The sequence below is a fragment of the Phaseolus vulgaris genome, chromosome 1, assembly GCF_000499845.2.
Source record: "Phaseolus vulgaris cultivar G19833 chromosome 1, P. vulgaris v2.0, whole genome shotgun sequence".
NCBI classification, from domain to species: Eukaryota; Viridiplantae; Streptophyta; class Magnoliopsida; order Fabales; family Fabaceae; genus Phaseolus; species Phaseolus vulgaris.
In genome coordinates, this window is record NC_023759.2 from 19,100,480 (window position 1) to 19,126,731 (window position 26,252).

At 37.3% G+C, this 26,252-nt stretch overlaps 1 protein-coding gene and 1 long non-coding RNA gene across 2 annotated transcripts; both read right to left on the reverse strand.

Moving 5' to 3' along the window:
• Positions 1–13,210: 13,210 nt before the first annotated feature.
• On the reverse strand, positions 13,211–13,999 carry LOC137815636 (uncharacterized). The gene has a single exon (XM_068618750.1). The coding sequence runs from the start codon at positions 13,997–13,999 to the stop codon at positions 13,211–13,213; it is 789 nt and encodes a 262-aa protein (XP_068474851.1).
• Positions 14,000–19,295: 5,296 nt separating this feature from the next.
• Positions 19,296–22,573, reverse strand: LOC137813740 (uncharacterized). Its single transcript, XR_011081500.1, has 7 exons — positions 22,026–22,573; positions 21,658–21,788; positions 21,509–21,534; positions 21,208–21,360; positions 20,900–21,123; positions 19,852–19,950; positions 19,296–19,582 (listed from the first exon to the last, which is right to left on the reverse strand). It is a non-coding gene; the product is annotated as an uncharacterized lncRNA (long non-coding RNA).
• Positions 22,574–26,252: the final 3,679 nt, after the last annotated feature.

Below are 26,252 nucleotides of genomic sequence, written 5' to 3' on the forward strand. Positions count from 1 at the left end.
TATGAATAAGGCTAGTGAGTGTGAAATGATAATAGACGAGAAATGTGGCTTCCAAGCCACACCCCCAGTTCCAGTAGGGAGAGACCCAACTCACGAGGGATCCGTGCATGAGGTGTGGGGACGCGGCAGTACCCGCCACCATTGGAAAGCCACTGGGACCGAGACGACCCATGAGAGGGTCACGTCCCAGGGAGTGATCTGCATGCATCGTACACGAGGAAGGCGGAAGTACTCCCAGGGCGAATGACTAGGAACTTGGGAGCATGAGTTGGCACCCAAGCAGCCACCCCCTACGCGGGATGCACTCCGAAAGAATGGCCTTACACACTGGGATTTCCCTAAGTATGGGCTATATTGTCATAAGGATGCATCCACAGATAGGCTTATGTCAGAGGTAGACACGTGGCAGAAACATGGGCAAAGTTATATAAGGCTTTGCTACAAATAGACTAAGGTACGTTTTCACACTTTACACACAAGTGAACTAAGAGCGAGAGAATTCAGTGACGCATTTCTTTGAGCACTGAGTTAGTGGTGTTCTGCGATGGGAAGTGTTACGGTGTTTTCTGCCATAACACTTATGGAGAAATAGCGTCATTGGTAGAAGTTGATGAATCAACCCTGTCGTGGGAAAATCTGGAGTACGCCCGTCTGCAGGTTAGATTGCTTAAATCTTGCAAAGCGGAAATGAGGAAGGGTTTTAGGATAAATGGGCATGTCTATAACATTACCATTGTCGAGGAGGTTCTCAACCAAGAGAAAGGAGAATGCACATGCACTCATTATCACTTCGATTCATCTGATAGCATATCATCTTCGGAAACTGTAGTGGAGGAAACCTTCTTCTCCGGGAGGTGAATAGAGGAAGAAAACGACTATAGCCACGGTGGTAAGCGGTGGGACGCAGTTCCCGAGGGGGATGATATGATTCAGCCCCTGGTAGAGACAAAATGGAAGCATTTGGAGGAAAGGTGATATGATTCCAATAACATGATAGAGATATTTCAAAGACATGTTTTGGATTCAACTTGAGTTGGAATATGATTAGGCACTTTTCTAGAATTGGATCAATGTTCTTTCATTCAAGAACTAACCAAATCATAAGCAACCAAGCCAAAACTCATATGGAAACCCATTTTATGTCAAATGAACCGATTAAAATGAACAAGAAAGCAAATGAACCGATTATAACTACCTAGAATTCAAATGAACTGAACAAAAACATGATAGGAAGCTAATGAACCGATTGAAACAATCTAGAAATCAAATGAACTGAACAAAAGTAAGAAAAGATGCAAATGAACCGATTAAAATGACTAGAAAAGCCTAAGACATGTTTTAAAGTTTATTTGGGAATGGGAATGGAAATGCATGAATAAGATGGAAAGGAGAAGAGAACTTATGTGGTTGGAGTCCTTGGAGAGGAAAACACCACTTGAAGGATGCAAAGCTTCAAGATGAGTGTAGATGAAGCCACTTGAGGTTCCAAGAGTGCTCTAAAGATAAGACTAGAATAAGAGAAGACACAAGTCTCTCAATCACTCACCAATTTGGGAGAATTTTTGTACTCAAAATATCAAATCTATATTAGAAAGACTCAAGCCCTCCTTTTATAGGAGAAGGACTGATCATGAGTGTACAAGAAGCTTACAAAGGAAGCTATCCAAGGTTACCTTGCAACTCTTCCACTTCTAGCGCCTAAAGTGGAGAATAGAAGGGATACCTTCTACATTTCTCTAAAGCTAATATCTAAATTTGCTTTACACAAGAGGTATCTTTAGGTTTCCCTCTTAGCACCTACCTAAACACTATTCTATATTATTTACAAATTTATACAAAAGAAACTATAAAGAGAGATATTAATTGAAGCCCATTCTTGAAAGCTTGTAGTCTTCTTTTGGCTTTAGGCTTGATCCTCTCGTTATTTTAATTCTTCTTTAATTTTTGAGAAGACTAGAAATAAGAACTTCAAATGTTTGGATGAATGACCTCTTCCTCCATTAGTAAAATCCTCTCTTATTTGATCTCTATCAAAAGGGCTCAGAGTGATAGGGGGTGTCAGAATAAAGGCGAATTCTCTTTCACAGATGAAGTAAAACGTGCGCATGGAGTGTCTGAAGGAGGGGCAGCCTTAATCGCTACAAACCAAGTCAAAGCTGCATGTAAGATGATTCAACAATCACTGGTTAACCTAATGGAAGGGATCCAGGTGTGCAATTCCCTTCATTTTGGGCCTAAGCAAGGTGCGGCCCAAGTAGTGAATGGAGGTGTGTGTAGTAAAGAAGTTAGTGAGGGGGGCCCAGTCATAGGTTGTAATGGGGAAACTATGGAACAGAGGTGTGCAACGAAATGCTCTGTAGCCAAGTCCTCTTCTTCGTTACTCAACGAACGAATGAGGGAGACCAGTTATGGTGAGCACCTTGGAGGATTAAAATCGCAGGAATCTGACTCCGGCGTGTACCCGTGCCACGCAATTCACCGATGTAGTGAGGAAGAGGGTCCTTCATTGGACTCTTCGTTAGGCTGTGAAGATCCACAATCCAGCAGCACCTTTAAGTGGCGTAAGGAAGCGAATGCAATAGAGACAAATGCTACGCACGAGGAACCTTGTCAGATTGTAATGGCCAGTAAAACATCACCGAAAATCCGAAGGCTGCGAGATCATGGAACGCCAACCACTCATCCGAAGTGGAGATCAAACGAGGGTGTGGGATCACTACATCAAGGGTTAAATTCTTCTTCCAGGTTAAGTCACTGCTCTTTCGCAGAATCAAACAATGACATTAATCTGTGTAACAATCGGCTTAAGCTAGAATATAATGTCGTTGAATCTGCCAGAATATGGGATTTGGGCAAAAATCTAGGTTTGTAGTGTTCAGGGGTAGTGGGGAACGTGGTTGGAGAACTAGACCGTATGGAGGTAAGGGACAATGATGTCAAAAAGGGGTATAGGGGGTGTTTTAAAGAAGTTATCATGATAATTGTAAACCTCAATATTAGAGGGTTGGGAGGAGGGGTGAAAGCACGATACCTGAGTCATATTGTGGCTAAGGAGAATGCAAAATTTCTTTGTCTACAAGAAACGAAGGTTTCCTCGTTTATAGATGCTAGATGTTATTCGTTATGGGAGATAGCAACATCGGTTGGGTTCTTAATGAAGGGATCAATGGGGCAGGGAGCATAGTAACAATGTGGCATGAAGAAGTTTTTTCTTATGCAAACCATGTAGTAGGACCCGGTTTTATAGCAATCATGGGGTACCATCTTAAAGCAAATTGTCAGTGTGTGGTGATGAATGTATATGCAGCGTGCAACCTAAAGGACAAGATCGTTTTGTGGGAAGCTTTGACGACTCTAAAGCAATCACATTGTAATTTGCCTTGGGTTTTATGTGGTGACTTTAATGCTGTAAGAAGGGAAGATGAAAGGAAAGGGATCAAAGATTCTTCAAGCCAAAAGATGGTTTCAACAGGTTTATTGAAAATAATGGTTTGCTGGACATCCCTAGTGTTGGTAAGAAGTATACATGGTTCAAAGCTAATGCCACAGCAAAGAGCAGATTAGATAGGTTCCTAGTGTCTGAAGAGTGGTTACAATTATGGCCCACGGCTAAGCAGTATATACAACCGAGAATGGTATCAAATCATTGTGCTCTAGTATTGAAATCGTACGCCAAGGATTGGGGCCCTAAACCGTTCAGATCATTTGATGTGTGGCTTAAGGAACCGGGTTTTAAGGTTATGGTATAGGATAAATGGGAATCGTATCAGGTGCAAGGTAATAACATGTCCATTTTCAAAGATAAGCTGAAACTACTGAAGGTTGATATTAAAGAGTGGAATAAAAATGTCTTTGGTTGTGTGGAGACCAACAAAAAACGTATTCTGTCTAAAATGGAGGCACTAGATGACAAGGATGACTGTGAAGGTTTAGATGATAATGGGAGGATGCGAAGGCTGGAATTGCTTAGCCAATTAGGGTTGGTGGAAAAAAAAGCTAGATTCAATTTATAGACAAAAAGCAAGAGCGAATTGGATCAAGCATGGGGATATGAATTCTAACTTTTTCCATAGAGCAATTAGATGTAGACGCCTTAAGAATGAATTCAAAGGCGTAGAGGTTGACTCTCAATGGTGTGAAGAACTGCAAGTAATTCGTAGGGAAGCAAATGTTGAAGATGATTGTTGCCCCTTCAAGACATGTGTTTGATGAAGTCATTTGTGTAAATTTCATGTGTATGTACATTTGCTTTAATAATGTCTTAGGTATAGTTTAGAGGTTGTTTAAGAGTAGGCTTTTTGCTGGGTAACTCACCTCTTAACCCCTGACCATGTGATAAGAGCAAGCACAAATTTTCTGAAACTGTTTTTCACTTGTTTTGCAAAAACACCCTTACTGCATAAAAATAAATCTTTTTTTTTCTAAATGAATGGATTCTTTTTTTTAAACTGATGCATTGACTAAGTCTTTCGAAAATCAGGTTTTGTGCATCAAGTATTTTGACTAAGTCTTCACTCTTTCAAAACGATTGTGTTTCAATAGTTAATTCTTTTATGTTATCGTTTTGAAAAATAAATTTGTTCATCTGTAAATGAATAGATTCTTTTTAGTCTAGTGCCATGTTTATCTTAAAAGTTTTTTTCGTTTTGTCCTTGCACCAAAGTGGTTGACTGAGTCTCCTTCACATAACAGATTCTCTAACTGCTTTTGAAAATAAATCTATTCATTTTATTTTCAATTTGTTCTTTTTATAACAGCTTTAACTGTTTTTTGAAAATCTGTTATAAGTTGTTTTTCTATAAAAAGAAAACTTGTTTCTGTGTTTAAACAAGAATCATACAATTGAGAAAACAAGTTTTACAACAGAGAATTAAGGATTTACAGAGAATTAGCATGTGTTCTTGAAAGATTTTACAAATCAAAAGTGTGCTTGTTCTTAGTTTGGCTCTAAGGCTTGGTTAGAGGTGCTGCTACTGTGTGAGCAATATGTTCTACTGGTCTAAGGCAGATTTCTGCATCCTCTATCAGGTGTATTCGTGTCATATTTCAAATTCTTATAAAAGTGTGATTGTGAACTCTTCTTGATAGGGTTTCTTGAAGAGTGTGTGTGCTGAAATAGTGTTTTTCAGCAAGTGTGCCAAGTTTCTTGTAGGGTTCAAGAACAGTGGCTGTGTAAGTGTGTTTGGTACGTTTTGTTTAGTGGATTTCACCTTGGATTAGGTGAGACTGGATGTAGCTCATTTGAGTGAACCAGTATAACTGTTGTGTGTTCATTTCTCTTCATCCCTGCATTCGGATTCTTGCTTGTCTGTCAATCTGTCTAAAATTGAATCTGTTCAATCAAAAATAAATTTGTTCTTTCTGGGCTTGTTCATACTGTTCTTATTTTCTGGAAAATCAGTTTGGGTTTGTTAAGAAGATATATTTACTGGTAATTACAACTAAAATAGTTTGATTGTGATAGGTTACCTAATTGATTGACAAGCTAATAATTGAATCTTTATCACTTGCATAAAAATTGAAGATCATTGTTTTCTCTTTAAAATCAGTGTGTGTGTGGCTTGCAAATTAATCTGCATAACCTCAAGAATAACTTGGCTGATATAAACGTTTTTAAACATAAACAGTGTCAAAATAAATTTGTTCATTGCCAAATAAATCGATTTATTTTCTGTGTACTGTGATAAAATCTGATTCTGCGCGAAACTTTTAAAAGGTCAATTCCCCCCCCCCCCCCCCCTCTTGAACTTTGACACTATTGAACCCAACAACAAAGCTACTGTTTGAAAAGAGGTTCATGGCTACGCCGAACGTCAGTGTAAATTTGGGTTCAGTGGAATTTAAATCCCTACCATCGGAGGTGAGTAGGAATATGATTGTTAGCTTCTTGGAGGAAGAAGTGAAGGATGTTGTGTGGCAATGTGAAGGGTCAAAGAGCCCATGCCCGAATGGTTTCAACTTCAATTTCATTAAGAGTTGTTGGGATGTGATCAAATCATATGTCATGGCAGTTGTGCACTTCTTTCATGATACTGGGTCCTTTCCGAAAGTTTGCAATGGGTCATTCATTTCCCTTGTTCCAAAGGTAAGGGATCCTTCTTCGCTTGATCAGTTCAGACCCATATCTCTGGTAGGAGTTATTTACAAGATCATCACCAAAGTTCTGTCATGTCGTATGAAGAAAGTCCTAGCTATGGTCATTGACGAGTGCCAGTCATCCTTCCTAAGTGACAAAGGACTTATGGACAGTGTTGTTATGGCAAACGAAATTCTAGAGGAGATTAAGAGGAAGATGAAGAGTGGGGTATGTTTCAAGGTGGATTTTGAAAAGGCGTATGATTCAGTAAGGTGGAGTTTTTTGCTTGATATGCTGCGGAGGTTGGGTTTTCATGACAAATGGATATTATGGGTTAAATGGTGCCTGGTCTCGTCATCTGTATCTGTACTGGTCAACGGAAGCCCCACTGAGGAATTTAAACCTTCTAGTGGGTTGAGACAGGGCGACCCCCTAGCCCCTTTTCTGTTTCTAGTGGTTGCTGAAGGTCTTGCAGGGATGGTGAGACAAGCTCTGAGGACGGATGTACTTAGGGGTGTAAAGGTGGGAATGAATAGTTTTGAGTGCTGTCTAATACAGTTTGCAGATGACACGCTTTTCATGTGTGAGGACTCTTTTGATAATATCTTTGCAATCAAGGCCATACTCCGGTGTTTTGAACTTGCCTCAGGTTTGAAAGTCAACTTTCATAAATCAAAGTTGGCAGGAATTAGTGTGGATAGTTATGCCATGAGTACCTATGTGAAAACATTAAATTGTAACATCATGAGCCTTCCCTTCCAATATCTGGGGGTACAAGTGGGAGGAAACCCGAGGAAGAAACAGTTCTGGGAGCCGGTAATAAGGAAAATTGAAGCTAGACTTAGTTCATGGAAAGGGAGATTCCTCTCCATGGCGGGTCGGATTTGTCTGCTAAAATTGGTGTTCACTGCCATACCTTTGTTCTACATTTTTATCTTCAAAGCCCTTGCAGCAGTGTGCAACAGAATAAGGAGTATTCAAAGAAAATTTCTTTGGGAGTGGGGAAGACAAAATAAATCGATTTCTTGGGTTAGTTGGGACAATGTGTGTAAGCCCCTACAGGAAGGAGGTTTGGGAGTAAATGAGCTTAGGAGTTTTAACTTAGCTCTTTTGGTTAAGTGGAAATGGCGGCATATGAATGGAGAGGGAGGAAAATGGAAAGAAGTTATTGTATTTAAATATGGTATAGCATCAGACATAAGTCAGGTTAAGTTGAAGTACCAATCATGGTGGTGGAGGGATCTAGCTAAGACATGTGGCGATGGGAATGAAGAAGGATGGTTCCAAAAGGCTTTTGAGTGGAAAGTAGGCAACGGGATCACAGTGTGGTTCTGGGAGGACGTGTGGTTACAAACCACTACTCTAAAAACATTATACCCTAGACTCTACTCTTTGTCTTGTGATAAAGGTAAGATGGTGGGGGAGGTAGGAAGATGGGAAGAGGATAGATGGCGGTGGGGTTTAAATTGGAGAAGGGATAGGTTTCAATGGGTGTCTAATTTGGAGTCAGAGCTGCTATCTATACTGAGTATGGCGACTATGTGCAAGGAAGCCCCGGACCATCTTATTTGGAGAGGGGACCCGAAAGGTATGTTTACGGTTATGACCATTATGACCAACCATGTTGATACAAGGGGAGGTGTGTTTAATAGTTTATGGCAAGCAAAAGCCAAGCCTAAAGTACTTACCACCACTTGGAGAATCCTTCTGGACAAAGTTCCAACTAGAGCTAATCTCATAAGAAGGGGAGTGATTGTGAATTTGATTATGTGTCCGTTATGTAATCTATCTGAAGAAACTTCTCAACATATCTTCCTTGATTGTGTATTCGCACAACGTGTTTGGTCAAGGTGCTACCGTTGGATTGGTGTTTTGGGGGCCCAAAACAAGGGTATTCAGAATCACTTGATGAACTCCTACTTAATTCACCTATCTAATAAACAAAACCAGGTGTGGCTTGGCTTGTGGGCGACAATTGTTAGTTGTATCTGGGATCAAAGGAACTTGGTAGTTTTTAAGGAAGGGGTCCCTAATGATGATGTGATTTTTCAAAACGCTCAACTACAGTCATGGTTGTGGTTAAAACACAAGGTAGCTGGTTACTCCTATGCTTTCTCTGACTGGCTTTTGAACCCTAACCAGTGCCTTCTAGCAGTGGTTTGAGTGTGCTAATTCCTGGGCAGTGAATGTATCCTCTCACGGAGTACTTGGAAATGGTCTGTGGTTTCTGTCAAGGGAGTTGCTGCAGAAATAGAGCTGAGAATATCTGGGAAGTAGGCTTCATGTTAGCTGAAGTTGTAGAAGATAGGAGGGCAGCAGTGTATCGCTGACATTTAAATTCTAGATGTAAAGTTGCAGTAGTGTGTAGTGCAGTTGGAAGCAGATTGTGAGGAGGGGTTAGCAGGGTGTTAGGAAATAAGCATAAGGTTGCTGGAGAATGGTCTTAACAGTAATGAAAAGTGGAGATGGTACAAGGTTTTGGAGCTAGTAAGAGGGGTTGTAATGGTAGACGGTCAATCTGTCATTTTTGGCTGCTGAATTAGTGTGGAGCAGGGGCTTCTTCCGTAGAGTTTTTTATCAGAGCAAGCATTACCCACAGAAGCATTCCCAAGTGCTAAAACCTAGTAAACCTTATAAGTACTGATTGTTTCATAGTGCTTCTGAAAGCCATGCAGTTTGGTAATCTCAATAGGCTGATGCATCCAGCTTTTCTGGTTTTTTTCCTGTATTTTTTTACTGGTTTTTTGCTGGTTTTTAATGTTGTTTTCTGTTTATGATTGGTTCCCTTAGACTGTTTTTGGTTTTAACAGGTTTTATAAACCCTGGAAATTTCTTCAGGGAGGTTAGTTTGGTTTGTTGTTAAACACATGAGGTTGTAGCCCTCTAGTTTTATTGTATACGGGTTGGAATACCCCTAAAGTATCCTTGAAATTTATTTTATTCATTGTTGAGCAAAAAAAAATCATATTAAAATATAAACATTTATGGATATTAATTGATAATATAATCATAAAATAATTCATATTTTATTAATTTATATATTTTTACATATTTTGTGATTTTAATTTGAATAAGAATGATTTATTCCCATATTTATGTTAATTTCAAGATTCTAGGGAAGAATGGAGATGAAAGGGCAAAAGAAGAATATACAAAGCTAAAAAGGGAAAGTTGGAATGCATCAACACTCACTTAAGCTCGCTAAAACTCGCGCTGGCAAGATCATTCCAGTGATGTTGGGCCTTTTTTCGTGAAACTCGCCCAGGCGAGCCCAATAACACCTAGGCTAGAAGTCACTTAGCCTAAGCCCAACTAGGTTAAACATGAGGCTTGAGGCACAACCCTATACATCATCATTGAGTGGATTGGAATCTAATTGGGAGAATAGAAGGTGTTAGAAACCCTAGAGCAGGCAACTGTTAAGGAGAGACATTCAGGATCTTCTTGTCTTACTCTCCATGTTTGTAATAGCCAACACGAGTGGCTAATTATATCCTATGGGATGGGGAGTAATCTGTTCAAACTCTTATGTATTGAGATGATATTTAAATATAATATTTTGTTCTTGTTTGATGATTGTATTGTCATTTTAATTGTAATGCTTATTTCTATTATCTAGATCATTAGATTTGACTATAAAGTACTTATAAGTTTCTGACCCAAATGATAATGCTCAACATATTTTAATGTTAGGAATAAATTTAAAATGGTAATTGCTATCAACGTCTAATCGTAATGATAATAAGTTTTTATAAATATGCGAGGAATCGATATTTAGGAGACTCTTAATAATTTTATATGTGAGGAATCAATATAAATGATTTTTATACGGTATCAAAATCAATCAAAAGATAAAATATTTCCATGTTAATCAAAATACAAAAGGGTAAGAAGGATGAACCCCAATCCCAATTTTCCCAATTGAACAAATACACTCTTTGACTTGTTTTCTTTTTAATCATTAAAATCATAACAAACTCCAAACAAAGTTTATTATTTAGTTTTCTATTTAGTGAATCTTTTACCTGATTATTCAACTGTTCCTTGTGGGTTCGATATCTGTCTTTAGGGACAAATTATTACTTCTGGCAAAACGGTACCCTTTCAGTAAAAGTAGTCATCAAGTTTTTTACTTGTGAAGTGTGACGAAGTAACAAGTTATAATCTTAACGAGTATAAAGAATCGGTAAAACACCATCAACACTTGTGAAGCATGATGAAATAAAAAGTTATAATTGTAATTGTTAAAATATATGGCCTATAAATTAGAGGGGGAGTGAATTGTTTTTAAGAGATTTTCGAATTTTTCACAATTGTTTAAGTCATATTGAAAATTTCATAAAAATCAACTATAAAAATTGATTGTAAAAAGAGAGGCAAACATAAAAATAGAAAATAAACTAGTTATATTTATTTAATCGATTGAATTACTATCTAGAAACCATAAAATAACAATACAGTAAAAGGATAGAGATAAATAGAATCACACAGAGAAATTATACTAGTTGAATCTTAACCAAAAGTTACATCCAGTCTATAGCACACCATTGAGAATTCACTAGACACAAAATCAAAAGATTACACAAGAACACAAGAGCTTTGTTTCTTGAACCCTTTAAGAAAAATAAAATCTCACAAACACAACATAATAACCAAACACACTATCTAGATCTACCTAAGAACAAGACACAAGTAAGAATACAACAAATTACAAACTCGGGAAAAACTCCTTCACACAATAGAATGATCCAAGAATGAAAGTAATCTCCAAGAACTTCAAAGATTATTTTGAAACTGTTTTCTTATATGAATTTTTTTTACTTTTAAAATGTTCAAAAAAACACCTTTATATAGGTTTTAAATGATTGCCAAAACACTTTTTCAAATTAATGAAACAACTAAGTCAATGAAAACCAAATTGGAAATCACAACATAAATCTATTGAAACATTTAATGATTCTCTGAAATAACTGACTGTTTTCATTTAATAAAAGAAATCAACTAAAGAAACTCGGTTTATTTATCAAAATAATTAGTTGATTTCATTAAACAGAAAAGACAAAAAAAAATTTAATATTAAAGTCTTAAGGTCATCACCGAAAACATTTGACTTTTAAATCATTAAATAGATTTTAGTATTTTCAGTCACTTTATACGATAAATAAACCTGTTAAAATACTTTACTAAAGACACAAGGCTTCAAATCAAGTGATTTTAATCGATTAAAACTTGAATTAACTGATTTTAAAAACATATCAGGTTTTTAAAATATTTTCTTGGAGATGTCTAGAATCATAATACTTGATGAAATAAATACAACAAAATCTACCTACAGACACATCCATAACTTTGCAGACTTCAAGGTTGAGCTTTGATCACATCAAATCCATCCACTTTAGTCAAAAGTAACGAGTATAAAGCATCGGTAAAATATCGTCAACACTTGCGAAGTGTGACAAGTTGATGTTTCCCTTTTATGGTGACCCTAGGATTTCTTAGTCATGCTCTATGGTCAACTGGTGTTCCAAAGGATTTTTGAGTCATGCTCATTGGTCAACTGGTGACCCCAGAATTTTTGAGTCATGGTCATTAGTCAACTAGTGATCCCAATATTTTTTAGTAATGTTCTTTGGTTAACTGGTGATCCCAAGATTTTTTGAATCATGCTCTCTGGTCAACTGGGGATCCCTAGGATTTTTGAGTCATCCTTTATGGTCAACTAGTGATCCTAGGATTCTTGAGTCATGCTCTCTAGTCAACTGGTGATCCCAGGATTTTTTAGTCATGCTCTCTGGTCAATTGGTGAACCCAAAATTTTTTAGTCATGTTGTAGCATAAGTGGCGATCTTAGATTCCTCTAGTCATAATTGATTGAAATCGTGGCTTTATTTTATAAAAAGGGGGCAACCTTATTAAAAACCCTTCAGAAAAATGAAAAAAAAAAACTCAAGGGTAAAGAGTGTCACACCACGAAAAAAAGATTCAAAAATTGTTCAAGGCATGGAAATTTTTTTTTTCAAAGTATGAAGAAGAGATTCAACTATAATAAAAACATATACTTGCATGTTCCAAGTTCGAGGCACTAACCCACCGTCAAGAGTTTCAAAATGATATGCTCTGTTGTCGAGGATTTGGTGGATCCTGAAAGGGCATGTCCATTTAGGGGATAGTTTGTTCTCTAGTTGATACAACTAAGCTTTCCTGAGTACGAGGTGTGAAACTTTGATCTTCCTTGGGATGACCTTCCTTTTATGCCTCATTCCCACCCGTCACTTGAGAGCTTCGAACTGTAACCGAGAGTTTTCACGAACTTCATCCAGTATGTCTAGCTTTGCTCGAATTCCTTCGTTGGATGATTCTAGAGAGATTTTTTGTACTTAGAGTGAAGGTTCAATTATTTCAATGGGAGTCATTGCATGTATTCCGTAAACCAAACTGAAAGGCGTTTCTCACGTTGTTGATTGAGGAGTTTTGTTGTAAGACCAAAGCATTCGTGGGAGCTCCGCGGACCATCTCCCTTTCATTTTCTCAACCTCCGTTTCAACCCCTAAAGGAGTATCTTGTTTGTTGTCTCAACTTTCCCGGTTGTCTGAGGGTGTTCCACTGAAGAGAAAAATTGCCTAATGCCAATTTCTTAGCACATATGACCCATCTATTTGTTGGCGAACTGTGTACCATTGTCAGAAATTAGGAGCTTGGGAACGTTGAGTCTATAAATGACATTTTCCACAAAAAATCCTTAATCTTATGGGTTGGTATGACTGCTAAGGGATTGACCTCAATCTACTTTGTGAAGTATTCAATAGCTACTACCAAAAAATTTAGTTGGCGAGTAGCTAAGGGGAAAGATCCCAAAATGTCTATTCCCCATTAGTAGAAAGGCCAAAGACTGCGGATCAAATGGAACTCTTTGAGGGGAGCTTGATGCCAATCAACATGTCTCTCACATTTTTTGGCATAAGCCATGTTGTTTTCGTTCAATATTGGCCAATAGTAACCAACTCAAACGACCTTAAGGGATATGACTTCTACACATTCCTTTGTGCAGTTGGGTCAGAACCATGTTGGCTTGTTCTTCATCAATGCATTGAAGAAGCGGGTGAGAAAATCCATACCAGAACAGATATTCATCTATCAAAGTGAATTTGTTGGAGTTGCGTTGTAGTTTTTGGCAGATTGCTTATCAAGCGGTAAAATGTTGTCGGCTATGCAACAAAGATATGGTGTCATCCATGTCTGTCTTACTGAAATGTGGAATACTTCTAAACCTTCGCCTTTCGGGCCACTAATAGTTAATATCAGTGTTTTAAGGGTTTCTTGTATTATCGTGCATTGTGATGCCCCATTGGTGGACCTTGCTAGTTTTGAGAGCAAATCAGCCCTAGAATTTTGTCTCCTAGACACATGAGTTAGTTCGAAAGAAGCAAATAACTCAGCAAGAGTTTTCACATACCTGAGATATAATGCAGAATGTGGGTCCTTGGCTTGAAAGTTGTTGGTCACCTGACCCACCACTAGTTGTGAATCACTTTTCACAGTAAGGTGTCCTATGCCCATTTTTGTAGCGAGCAAAATTCTAGTTATGAGAGCTTCATATTCTGCATGGTTGTTGCTTGCATTAAAAGAAAATCGTAGCGATTGCTCTAAGAGTACACCATCTGGTCCTTCCAATATTATTCTTACCCCTCTACCCTTTACATTGAAAGCTCCACCAACAGAAAGGATCCACTTAACCAATGCAAAAGAGGATGATGCCATAGTAGGGGTGAGCTCTGCAATGAAATTCGTAAACACTTGATCTTTTATGGGTCCACGCGGTTTGTAGCGAAAGTCAAACTCTGAGAGTTCGATAGCCCATTTTATCATTTGTCCCACCACATCTGGTTTTCCAAATACTTGTCGAATGGGGAGGTTGATCATCATTACTACTGAGCAAATTTGGAAATACTGCCTCAGTCTTCGTGCGATAAATACTATTGTCAGTCTCGCTTTCTCAATTTCTTGATATTATGTGTCTACAAATTGCAAAAATTTGCTTACATAGTAGATTGGCTCATGCTTTTCCTCAGAATTTTGGACAAGGACCAAACTGATTGGAGTCCCCGATTCAGGTTTACTAAGAATCCATGGGTGTGCTAGATACCCTTTCAATTTGAAGAAATCCTCCTCACATTTTTCTGAACAAACGAAAAGATAATTTTTTCGCAAGCATTAAAAATAGGGGAACCCTCTTTTCCCCCCGCTAACAAGAACCTTGAATCGTTAAAATTCTTTTCTTGAATTTCGTCATTAGACGTGCACCTTATCTGCATGACTGACTTTGCTTGAATATCAAGATTGAGTCAATAACATAAGTAATTAGGATCAATGTAGGGCACGTCGGAGGCGGTCCCGGAAAAAGCTTATATATTTCGGGTCAAGACATCTCTCAGCTCCTCCTCCTCTTTAGCACTTAAAGGTGTTCCGATGTGGAATTTTTCCCCTTTCAAAACTATCTCTCGGGTATTCCTGACGGGTTCGAGGCGTCTATCATTCCATTCTTCGCGTGGATCTGCCTCTATACTCGTGTTTGGCTTAGCCGTGGAAATAGTATATGTTCCACGACGAGCTTTCAAGATATTCTCATAACAATTCCTCACCATCTTCTGATCAACACTCAGAGTGACAATCTTCCCTTCCTAAGAGGGGAACTTCATTTTTAAATGCGGGGTGGATACCACTACTCTGATTTTGTTCAGAGGACCGCCCTGTTGAAGATGGATACGCCCAAGTAACAATTTATATGAAGAGGGGTTCTCCACTACTATGTACCTTATTAGGATGGTGTTTGTTGTTGTTCTGTCTAAAAAAATGGTTCTGAGTTCAAGATGACCTCGAACTTCCACTTGCTCTCTTAAGAATCCAACCAGAGTTCCATCAAAAGGCCTTAACCGATTCGATGGTATGTTTAAACCCACGAAAGTCTCCCAGAACATGACGTTTGTCGAACTCCCTTGATCAACCAGGACTCGTTGTACATTACAGCCCATGGCGATGACATATATCACAATCGGGTCATCCTCATGAGGTGCTATATCCAAGAGATCGGTGGTCGAGAAAAGATAGAGGGAACTCATGGTGTTTTCCAAGGTTCCAATGATAGCACGACCTTGACATATCGTTTTTGACTCGATTAGGTAACTCCACCTCTTGAGAACCCACCGACAATGGTGTTGAAATCACCAAGAATCAAGGTCAAATGAGCAGGTTCCCTTGGTGCGACCTCTCTCCCCGGTGTAACCTGCTTCTTCTCACTTTGGTGTTGTAATCGAGCCAAATGAACAACGAAAACATAACAACTTTTTGTGGCATGGTCGTGTGTTCGATAAAACTCATACCATGCTTCCCGATGATGCCCTAGTTGTCGTTTGGTTCTTCTAGAGAAGTTTAACTTGTTTGAAATTTTAGGGTCCCTCAAAAGTTGGCTACAAGGGACATTCATGGATGGACACTAGGGGGCCTCCCTCATTTCGTTGTCACGAAGAGCGACATATGGGATGTAGCTCTGCTCGGACTTTCTTCCTCCTTGGGTTTCCGTAGGCTTTTTTTCTCTCAATCCCTATGTACCAAGCACGTGCACGCTTCTCCTAATCTCTTTTCCTTCTTAATGCTTCTTCATCCTTAGTAAAGGTTGAGGAACGCTTTCTAACCTCGGCTATCGATTTTGCTCGGTTCCTAAGCAATGATTCACTAAATGGATTAGCTCGCAATCCATTCAGGAATGCGTCCACCACCATCTCCTCATTGGGTTGATGAATTCGTACTAACACCTCGCAAAAACGATTGAGGTAGTTTTTTAAGGGATCTACTTCAACTTGCTTTATGTCAAACAAATTCGCAATTCGGGGCAGTTTGATTTTGTTGGTTGTGAACTTTTTTTCAAATATTCTTGCAAAGGTGCAAAACAACGTGATGGTGTTGTGGTGGGTGACTAAAAGAAAATCATCTTAACAATGAGTCAGACATTTGATTGTATAAGAGAGAACAAACTGTTGAAGATGGGAAGCATTGATGTATCAAATCCTCTTTGAAGCCTGAAGAAGTGTTGTGTTTTAGGTTTTGGTTTGGGGTTTAGAATCTTTGTAAGATCAGTCTTGATTCTCAAACAAAGCTTATTCCAATCAATTTTAAGTGTTTTTCCATGCAAAGGAAAAAACAACCGATTAAAGTTTCAAGATAATTGGTTGTTTGTCACTTAGCTGGCAAAGGTGTTTTGAAACTTTTTTTTGAATCATTTATATAATTGTCAAAACCATCCAATCGGTTAAATCAATGTTTTAACCGATTAAATGTGTGTTTTCATAACAGTTTTCTGAAAACCAGTTTTAACTGATTTTGTTGTTCAAATATGCTTTCAATGGTAGCTTCTCATGTAATATAAAATTATTCTTCTTTCAAACGTGAAAAGATTGATGAAACAAAAAAGTTTGATTCTCTGATTTGAGATTGTTTTGAGAGATTACCAACTGTTTGTGAAAAGGTTTTTACCAAGTTTTAGCAAGATTGCTTTTGAGCTTTGCTGTGATTCAAAGAATTGATCAAAAGGGTTTATGGTGTACTGTGATTCCAAGTGTTTTCTATCCTTGTTTAGGTTCTTGTAATTGTTCATATTACTCTTTGAAAAAACTGTTGTAAAATCCTGTAAAGTCAGTGTGATTCTGGCTTGAGGTGTTGGTTGTGTGCAAGGAGGGTGAGTAGGCTTTATGGGATTCAAAGTCACCTCTTTGTGTGGTGTGTGTGTCTAATCTGTGATTGGTTGCATAGTGAAATACTCAATGGTTTGACTAAGGACTGGATGTAGCTCTTGGATAGAGTGAACTAGTATAAACCTTGTGTGCAATTCTCTTTATATCTTCCTTGCATATCTGTTTGATATTTTCTACTGTCATAAACAACCGGTTGAATCGTAATTTTAAGCAATTATATTTCTATTATCTGTTTCTATTTGGAACTTTGATTGGCTTTATGAATTGCTTTTATGAGTTGATTGTTAAAGTTTCATTCTAAGCCAAGTAATTGTGAAAATCTTGTGTAAACAATTCACCCCCCCCCCCCCTTTTTGTTATAACCATCGATCCTAACACAAACTACTTGTATTGATTAAAAAACAAGTCTCGATCGTGTAGATCCTACCAGTACATTCCCCTATTTCTTGATTGTATTCTTTTTTTTTATCTATAATTACATCACAATGTTTCATTATAAAGCTCAACAAACCCTAACCTTTTCAAAGTCCTAAAACAACCAATTTATCCCTCCCATAATAATAGTTGTTGTTGTTCTCTCAGACTAGTTTACCACACTTGATATGATCATGCTTAAAGAACATAAAATCGACAAAGTGAAAAGTTATGTAAATCTTCCTTACTAAACATACGAGATAAAATATTTGCCAAATCCTTCATACCATTGCCTTTAACAACATCGTTTTTTCTAAATCACTCCCGCATCGTGTGTTAGAATTAATGGCCTAAACAACAGGGGGTGAATTGTTTGACAAAGGATTTTCGCAAAGAATGGCTAAGAATGAATATTTATCAACACTCATAAAAAGAGCAATCAGGAAAGCCATACAATCAAAGCAATTAAAACTGTTTGCAGAAAAATAATTGGTTTAAATTTTGTTTTAACCAGTTGTTTATAGAAGTAGAGACAAAAATCAAATTAAACAGTTTATAATGAGAGAGAGAGAGGGAGAGATTACACAATCAATTTATATTAGTTCACTCAACCCTTGAGCTACATCCAGTCCCCAGAAAACCACTGGGTATTCCACTAGCAATCAATCATAGATTACAAACACATAACACCACAAAGAGGTGATCTTGACCACACAAGAACACTCACCCTCTTTGCTTTTCACAAAACCACAGTCAGAAAAACCTCTGACCTTACAGGTTTACAAGCTTACAAGTATAGAAAAGAAAAAATTACAAGAATAAAAAAGGAACAGATTACACCTGGTATTTCATGAATCACAGAGCTCCTAAGATCAGTTCTTGAACCAATGCACAACCTTTAGGCAATCTTGCAAAACTTTGAATCAAATCTCTTCTCAAAAACGTTTTCAATCTTACTTTCTGTGTGCTTTTTAATACAAAGAGAAACCATATTTATAGCTCTTAAATCTAGCCGTTTTAGGCAGTTAATCATGAGGCAAAACAGTTTCAAATCAACTGAAAACAGATTTAACAGGTCTTTGAAAAGTTGTTAAGAAATGTGACAATCAACCGGTCGAAATGTCATTTTAACCGGTTGAATTGGTTTTGACAGTTAGTCAACGAAGTCAAAAACAATTTTTAAAACCTTCAACATGCTAAGTATAAAACAACCGACTAAATCGTGAAATCAACCGGTTGTTTTTCTCTTTGCTTAGAATTTTTTTCTCTTTTAAAACAAATTGATCCAATTTATGCATAGGATTAAGAATGAACTTTATACAAATTCTAAACACCCTAGAACTAAGCTTCAATCAAGGCAGCAAAGCATCAAGCTCTTGTCACAGATTTGGTTCATAAAAGCTTCCATGCTCTACAATCCTCCCCTATTTGATGAAGACAAATCCCTGGGATGGTTTTGGAATTTTCTGTTTAGAATTTTCTCAACCTGCAATCACAACTAGAAATATAAATACAGGATAATCTATTCCAGATTAATCAAGCACCACAAACTAGTTTCCACTAGGTGATTTCCATAGAGGAACATTAGCCAAATCAATGTGAGAAACCAGGCAAACAAGCATAGGTGCAGCCACTAGTACAAAAAAGTACATTAACGACGGTTAAAAAGGACATATAAAGACGGTTTTTAAACCATCGTTATTGCGGGTGTCGTTATAGATCAGACATTTTTAACGACAGTTTGTCAACTGACGTTATAAATGTGTTATAACGACAGTCCATTTAACCGACGTTATAAATAGCTACTAAATAAATAATTTATTTTAAAAATATATATATTTTTAAAGACGGTTCCTTTGGGAACCGTCGTTATATGTGCTTTTTTTTGAAAAAAAAAATATTTATTTTTAATACACCTTAAATCTATATAAAATATCCAATTTTCAAAAAATCAAAAACATTTAAAATCATAATTTAAATATGTGCAATTTTATCAAATATATATGCTCAATTATTATCTTCAATGTTATATTAGTCATAAATAATTGAAAAGATAGTCATTAAAGAAAATAATTTTATCATTCAGAATAGTTCTTCTAAGCATACATACATACAGAGTTTCATGTTCAACTCATACTAACTCATATTTACATTTTTATTCTATAATGCTCTTACTTGAACATTAAAGAATATTTTCCAATAAACCTCCTCTCCAAATAACTCCTCTCATAATAAGTAAAGGCTTTCTCTGGCGTTGGCGTCGGGATCTTCGAACAAGGTAAATACGTCCAAAAACCCACTGTCTACCTAATCTTAAATCCGATTGTTGCATAAATAATAACATCACCTGTCATGCAAAGAGAAAAATACTAATAACTCTTGTTTACATTGTCAAGTTTCTATTTTCTCTACTAAAAAGTTGAGAATTAAATCGCCATCTAGCTTTACAAACTGTCTTATGCAAGAAGTAAAAAGAACATATTTTATTACAAACTGTCTTATGCAAGAAGTAAAAAGAACATATTTTATTACAAACTGTCTTATGCAAGAAGTAAAAAGAACATATTTTATTACAAACTGTCTTATGCAAGAAGTAAAAAGAACATATTTTATTACCTCAGCTTTGGTACGAAATTCTAATAAGCATTTACACACATGACAATCTGCTTTATGAAGTGAGTTGTTACCCTTGTTCGTTCTCACCAATGCAAATACCTTAAAGAAGATGAATTCAATACCGTGAGAATGATTCAAGTGAAGTATGAACATTAAATAGTGCTTCTCTAGCTGGATAAATAGGGGCACTCAGTCGAGCAATGAGATGGGAAAAGAAATCTCTACTATCTCTATCCTTAGATCATATTATATCGTTGATTATATTTATATTTTCTTTTCTTTGAAATATCAGTTACCTTGCATTGCTTATAAAAAAAAATCAGTTACTTTGCATGTATAAATAGTTTTTCAATCAGAAAACTTTAAGAATTTTTTTCTTTCAAAAATATATACAAAACTAGATTAATGTAGTTAAGTTAATAAGAATTTATAAATAACTATATGTAATTCTAATAGGTCATACACTCAAATTAAAAAAACATGTATTTCGTTAGAAATATGCTTTAATTTGCACGTCAGGAAATATTATCTATTTTTAATTTTAAAAATCTAATTAAACTGAATGTGTATAGATAGTATAACTATATTTACGGTCATTTAACAATAAATTAATCTATAATAATATATAAATTTTTTCGTGGACACAAGTTGTTTTTCTATTTTAAAGATACAAAATTCATAAGAAAAAGTACTAAAGAAAAAAAAAATATAATGAAAAAGAAGAAGAAAAAAAAAATATAATGAAAAAGAAGAAGAAAACTGATCAACAATGGGAAAAGAGTCGCAAGTAAATCTAACAAGAAATAACTGGTAAAAGTGAAGGGAAAAAAAGGAAACTAACAACAGTGGGATGGGAGTACACGTAGATAAAATAAATAACTACTTATATGGAACACTCAAATCAGAAAATTTTTTTAAAGTGAAAGTCTAATTCCAATTAGGGAAAATGCTAAAAGTACACAAGGAACCACTCAATTTAACTAAAGTAAAGGGTTTGTCATTTAATTTGAACTAGTGTTTGGAGTTCAAATTTGGAAATGATTTTTACCTGAAGTTGAAGCAACAGGGTAGCCAATAACCACATCGAGTGCCGTGAGGATAATGTTGTTGACCACAAAAAGAAACCCTACTCCTGATGCTTGACTAACATATGATAGAAATGATACCTTTTAGGAGAATTTTGAAAAGGAGAAATCGTTGAGTCCAACACTTTAACTCCAGAAATGAGTCCTGAGTCCAACCCTAAATCCTGAAAAAGACATTCCGAAATATCTATTTCAAAATGAAAAAGGTGTTATTCAAGATTTTGAGAGTATAAAAAGAAAGTGTCTCCTTATTTTTACTGAGTACTCTTACCAATCATCTAAAACAGACAACACATGCTTTTCCAAGTCACCTACCACGTTACTAGCATTCAACACTCTGCCCACATCAACTATCCAACGTCACGTGCCACATCGTCATAATTCAATTTGATGGTTGATCACAGACTTCTACATTTACCTATTCCTGGTTGAATTGATCAGGGAGCCGTTACATGAGTTTAAACAAACAGAAGTTTAGACAATTAATAATCAGCCATTTCCAATTTTTTTTGAATTAGAAGTTCTATCTCTATAAATCCTGGTGTTGTGTTGATGAGAAACCAGAACGGCACCTGTTGCTTGCTGCAATTGTTGCTTGCTGCAAGAATAGTAGAGAAAACAAATTTCAGGTTTTAGAGAATGATATTAGCCTAAGACATGAAATAAAAATTCAACAAGGAAGAGATGAGAAAAAATTAAGGAATTGTTTCAGCATGTGCACCTCTAGCTTGGACACCACCTCCTGAATTGAGGTACCATTTGCCCTTCCTTTTACATTAACTAAGGCAAGAGGGTATTTCCGAAAGTGAGCATTGATTGCTTTCGCAATACCAGTTACATTATTGCTCTTTCCTAAAAAAAAGTTGCTGCCATAAAACAATAAAGAGATTAAGTATGTGCTTTATGTTTTATAGGTTGAGAGAAGAGATTGTAATTTTTAATTATAGGGATCGCTACAACATGCTTCAAAAGACAGAAGGTACAACATATTATACAACACAAGGCTTCCCAATTAGTATAATTTCAGGAAAATACCAAAGGATAAGTGAAATTGAGAATGAAAAATGGTGAATTGAAAAGACGTGTGACCTGAGAGTAAAGAGATTCTAGGGTTTCTTTGGTGACGGTGTGAAGAGGGCCAACGTATATGCAGGATGGCGCACGAGGAGGGTCGTCGCAGTGGCGTTGGACGTGCACGACGTCATGACGCAGATCGCAGTGGCGCTCGTGGTGAAGCTCACGGTGGCGCTCGCGGTGACAAAGCTCGCTCGCGGTGGCGCACACTCGCGGTGGCTCCTGACGCAGTGTCGCAGCGTTGCGGTTCTCCTGGGTCGCGGTGGGGTTGGCTCACGGAGAAGAAGTTGGTGCGGCAACGTGTTGGATGGAGGCGAGATCTCTGGCGGCGGTGAGTGAAGAGGGCGGCGCAAAATCGATGGTTGTGGGTGAGGAGGCGCGGTTGTGGGTGAGGGGAATAGTGAGAAGGAAGGTGAAGCGGTGGTGAGTGAGTGAAAATAGAAAATGAGGGAAATGTGACTGAGGGAAAGAGAGGGTGCCAGCTAGGGCGCGGGAATTTGATACTAAACCTAAATATAAGGACGGTTCCAGCAGAACCGTCTTTGTAAACATACACACCATACATATAAAGATGGTTCTAAAGAGAACCGTCGTGATAAGTGTTAAAAATTTGAAAAAAATAACGAAATTGCCATCGCCTCACTTATGACGACTGTTTTTTACGAACCGTCTTTATAAGGAGTCGTTAATTACGTATTTTGCACTAGCAGCAGAAAAACAATCAGTTATTTCGCAGGAATAACCAGTTAAAAAATTATCAGAGTTTATAACAATAATTTAAACCAGTTAGAGTAATGTTCAAGCAAATGTGCAAGCAAAAATAGATGCAAATATAGAAACATTACAACCCAAACACTTCTCCCCTATTTGTCTTCACAAATAAAGTTAAAGAAGGATTAAAAACAGCATAGATTCAAGATAAGACTTGTAGATCAATTATCCATAATTCATTTCTTAATGAATGAAACTTGTCTTTGAATAGGGTTTGGTGAAGATGTCTGCAAGCTGTCTTTTAGTGGCAAGAAATTGAACCTCACAGTCACCATTACTGACATGATCACAAATAAAGTGATGTTGAATCTCAATGTGTTTGGTTCTGGAGTGCTGAACTTGATTTTTTGTGAGATTTATTGCACTTGTATTGTTACAAAATAAAGGGACCTTGCTGACTTTCAACCCAAAGTCCTCCAGTTGTTTCTTGACCCATAAAATCTAAGCACATGAGCTCCCTGCAGCTATGTACTCATCTACAGTAGTTGACAAGGCTATACAAGCTTGCTTTTTGTTGTGCCATGATATAAGACATGAACCAAGTAGATGGCATGTGCCACTTGTGCTCTTTCTATCCAATTTACATCTTGTAAAATCAGAATCAGAGTATCCAACTAAATGAATAGGAGAGTGTGAGGGATACAATAAACCCACAGTTGTTGTTCCTTTAAGATATTTCAGGATTCTCTTGGCAGCTTTAAGATGAGATTCCATTGGACTGGATTGAAACCTTGCACAAAGGCAAACAACAAACATGATATCAGATTTACCTGCAGTGAGATAAAGTAAGGAACCTATCAAACCCCTGTGTTTAGTTTGGTCCACTGTTGTTCCAGCTTCATCAATACTCATGTAACAATTTGTAGACATTGGTGTTGTTCCAGCTTTACAATTCTCCATCTCAAACTTTTTGAGAATGTCTTTGCAGTACTTAGATTGACACAAGAAGATGCCTTCTTTCGATTGTTTGATTTGTTGCCCAAGAAAGAAAGAGAGTTCCCCCATCATTGACATCTCAAACTCCCCCTGCATTGCTGTCACAAATTCTTCACACAATTTATCAGTAGTAGAGCCAAAAATAATGTCATCAACATATATTTGGACTAAGATCACAACAGAATTAGACTTTTTAATGAAAATGGTTTTGTCAATCTTCCCTCTTTCATAGTGGTGAGATAGGAAGAAAACTACTTAACCTTTCATACCATTGTCTTGGTGCTTGCATGAGACCATACAAGGCTTTCTTCAACTTGTATACATGGTTGGGATATAGGTGGTCCTCACTCTCGGGTGGTTGTGATACATAGATTTCCTCATTCACAATTCCTTTTATAAAAGCACTCTCCACGTCTATTTGGAATAGCTTGAAGCCATTCATGCATGCAAAGGCCAGTAAGAGTCTCATAGCTTCTAACCTTGCTACAGGTGCGAAAGTCTCATCATAATCTATCCCTTCTTCTTGGTTGTATCCTTTAGCAACAAGTTTTGCCATGTTCCTTGTAATTACCTCTGAATCATCTTATTTGTTTTTGAAAACCCACTTTGTTCCTATAACATTCATTTGATCTATTCTAGGAATCAGAAACCACACATCATTCCTTACAAATTGATTAAGCTCCTCATGCATAGCAGCAATCCAATGTTCATCTTTGAGTGCTTCATTGATTGTCTTTGGTTCAATCTTGGAGACAAAATCCATATGGTTGCAAAAAGTTTCTACTGTCCTTCTTGTAGATACACCCTTGTTGATTTGCCCAATGATGTTTTCAGCATAGAGATCTCTGGGAATCCTTCACTCTTTTGGAAGATCACATTGTTGCAGATTTTCAATCGGTTGTTTCGCAGAATCAACCGGTTGATTTTTTGGACAGTTTTCTAGATTCTTCAAAAAGATATTCTATTCATCTTCTTCTTTATTGAACTTTGTTGGTCATTGTTCTACATTGTTAGTTTCATAAAAAACAACATGTACAGATTCTTCTACAGTCATAAGTTTCTTATTGTAAACTCTATATGCATGACTAGATGGAGTAACCAAGAAAAATACTATTGTCAGCTTTTGCATCAAACTTACCAAGATTGTCTTTACCATTGTTCAAGATGTAGCATTTACATCCAAATACCTTTAGGTGACCTATGTTAGGCTTCCTTCCATTGAGCAATTCATATGGAGTCTTTTTCAGAATGGTCCTGATAAGAACACGATTTATCACACAACACGTTGTACTGACCGCATAAGCCCAAAAGCACTTGGGTAAGGATGATTCATTCAGGATTGTTCTTGCTAGTTCTTCAAGTGATCTGTTCTTCCTTTCCACCACACCATTTTGCTGAGGTGTCCTTGGTGCAAAGAAGTTGTGAAAGATGCCTAGCTTGTCACAAAAGGTGCTGAATTTCTCATTCTGAAATTCTTCACCATGATCACTCCTAATGAGACCAATGTTCTGTAACAAGAGTTTTGTAGCCTCTTAGCTAGCTTCTTGAATTCAGAATAAGCCTCCTTTTTTTAATGAAAAATATTGTCCATTTAAACCTGGAAAAATAATCTACCACAACAAGAGCATAATAATTCCCTCCAAGGCTCATAGTTCTTGAAGGACCAAATAGATCCATATGTAGTAGCTCAAGGGGTATTGAGGTGGAAACAATGTTTTTCAGTTTAAAAGATTGTTTTGTTTGTTTTGTTTGTTTCCCCTTTTGGCAAGCTTCACACACATGATCCTTCTCAAACTTGAGTTTGGGTAAGCCAATAACATCATTTGAAATCAATTTATTAAAGTGATGCATATGTATGTGTGCAATTCTTCTGTGCCAAAGCCATGATTCTTCATGCTTTTTCAAAAGGCAACCAATAGATGTGGAATTAGAAATATCAAGTAGATAGACATTATTTGATCTCTTACCAACCAGCAACACTTTCTTTGAGTTTGGTAGACGAATCTCACAGGAGTTAGTTTTGAATGTGGCTTGGTATCCTCTATCACAAAGTTGGCTTATGCTGAGTAGGTTATGTTTGAGGCCTTTTGTACCGATCAGTCATCGGTCATCGACTCCAATGATAGACCTCAGACATCGCACACCGATGCCTGATAGTAAAGATGAGCCACGTAAGGTGTGCCCCAGATACACATATCAGGGTGTTGGTCAGTCTTCGGACATCGGTACCATAGACATCGACGTCAGGGATCGACATCGAACCTTGCCAACAGAGGGAGAGATAGGTCCTCGGTGGTCTAAACAACTATAGTGGGCCACGTAAGGTGGGCCCCAGAATTACACTAGTTATCAGTTAAAACATCAGACATGGGAGGAAGCCCTAAAACACGAGGGATCCATGCAAGTGGTGTGTATAGCGCATTCAGGCGCGACACGAGTAAATAGTTCTTGGAGGCGCTAAGGCCCGTTAGGGTTAGGGTTTCCAAGGAAGTTGCATGCATGGCACGTGAAAACTTAGGGCACCCACAGAACAGA

What these genes read in the sequence shown, in the direction of transcription:
- LOC137815636 (XM_068618750.1), bottom strand. Translation starts at nt 13,999, where the DNA reads ATGATGATCAACCTCCCCATTCGACAAGTATTTGGAAAACCAGATGTG.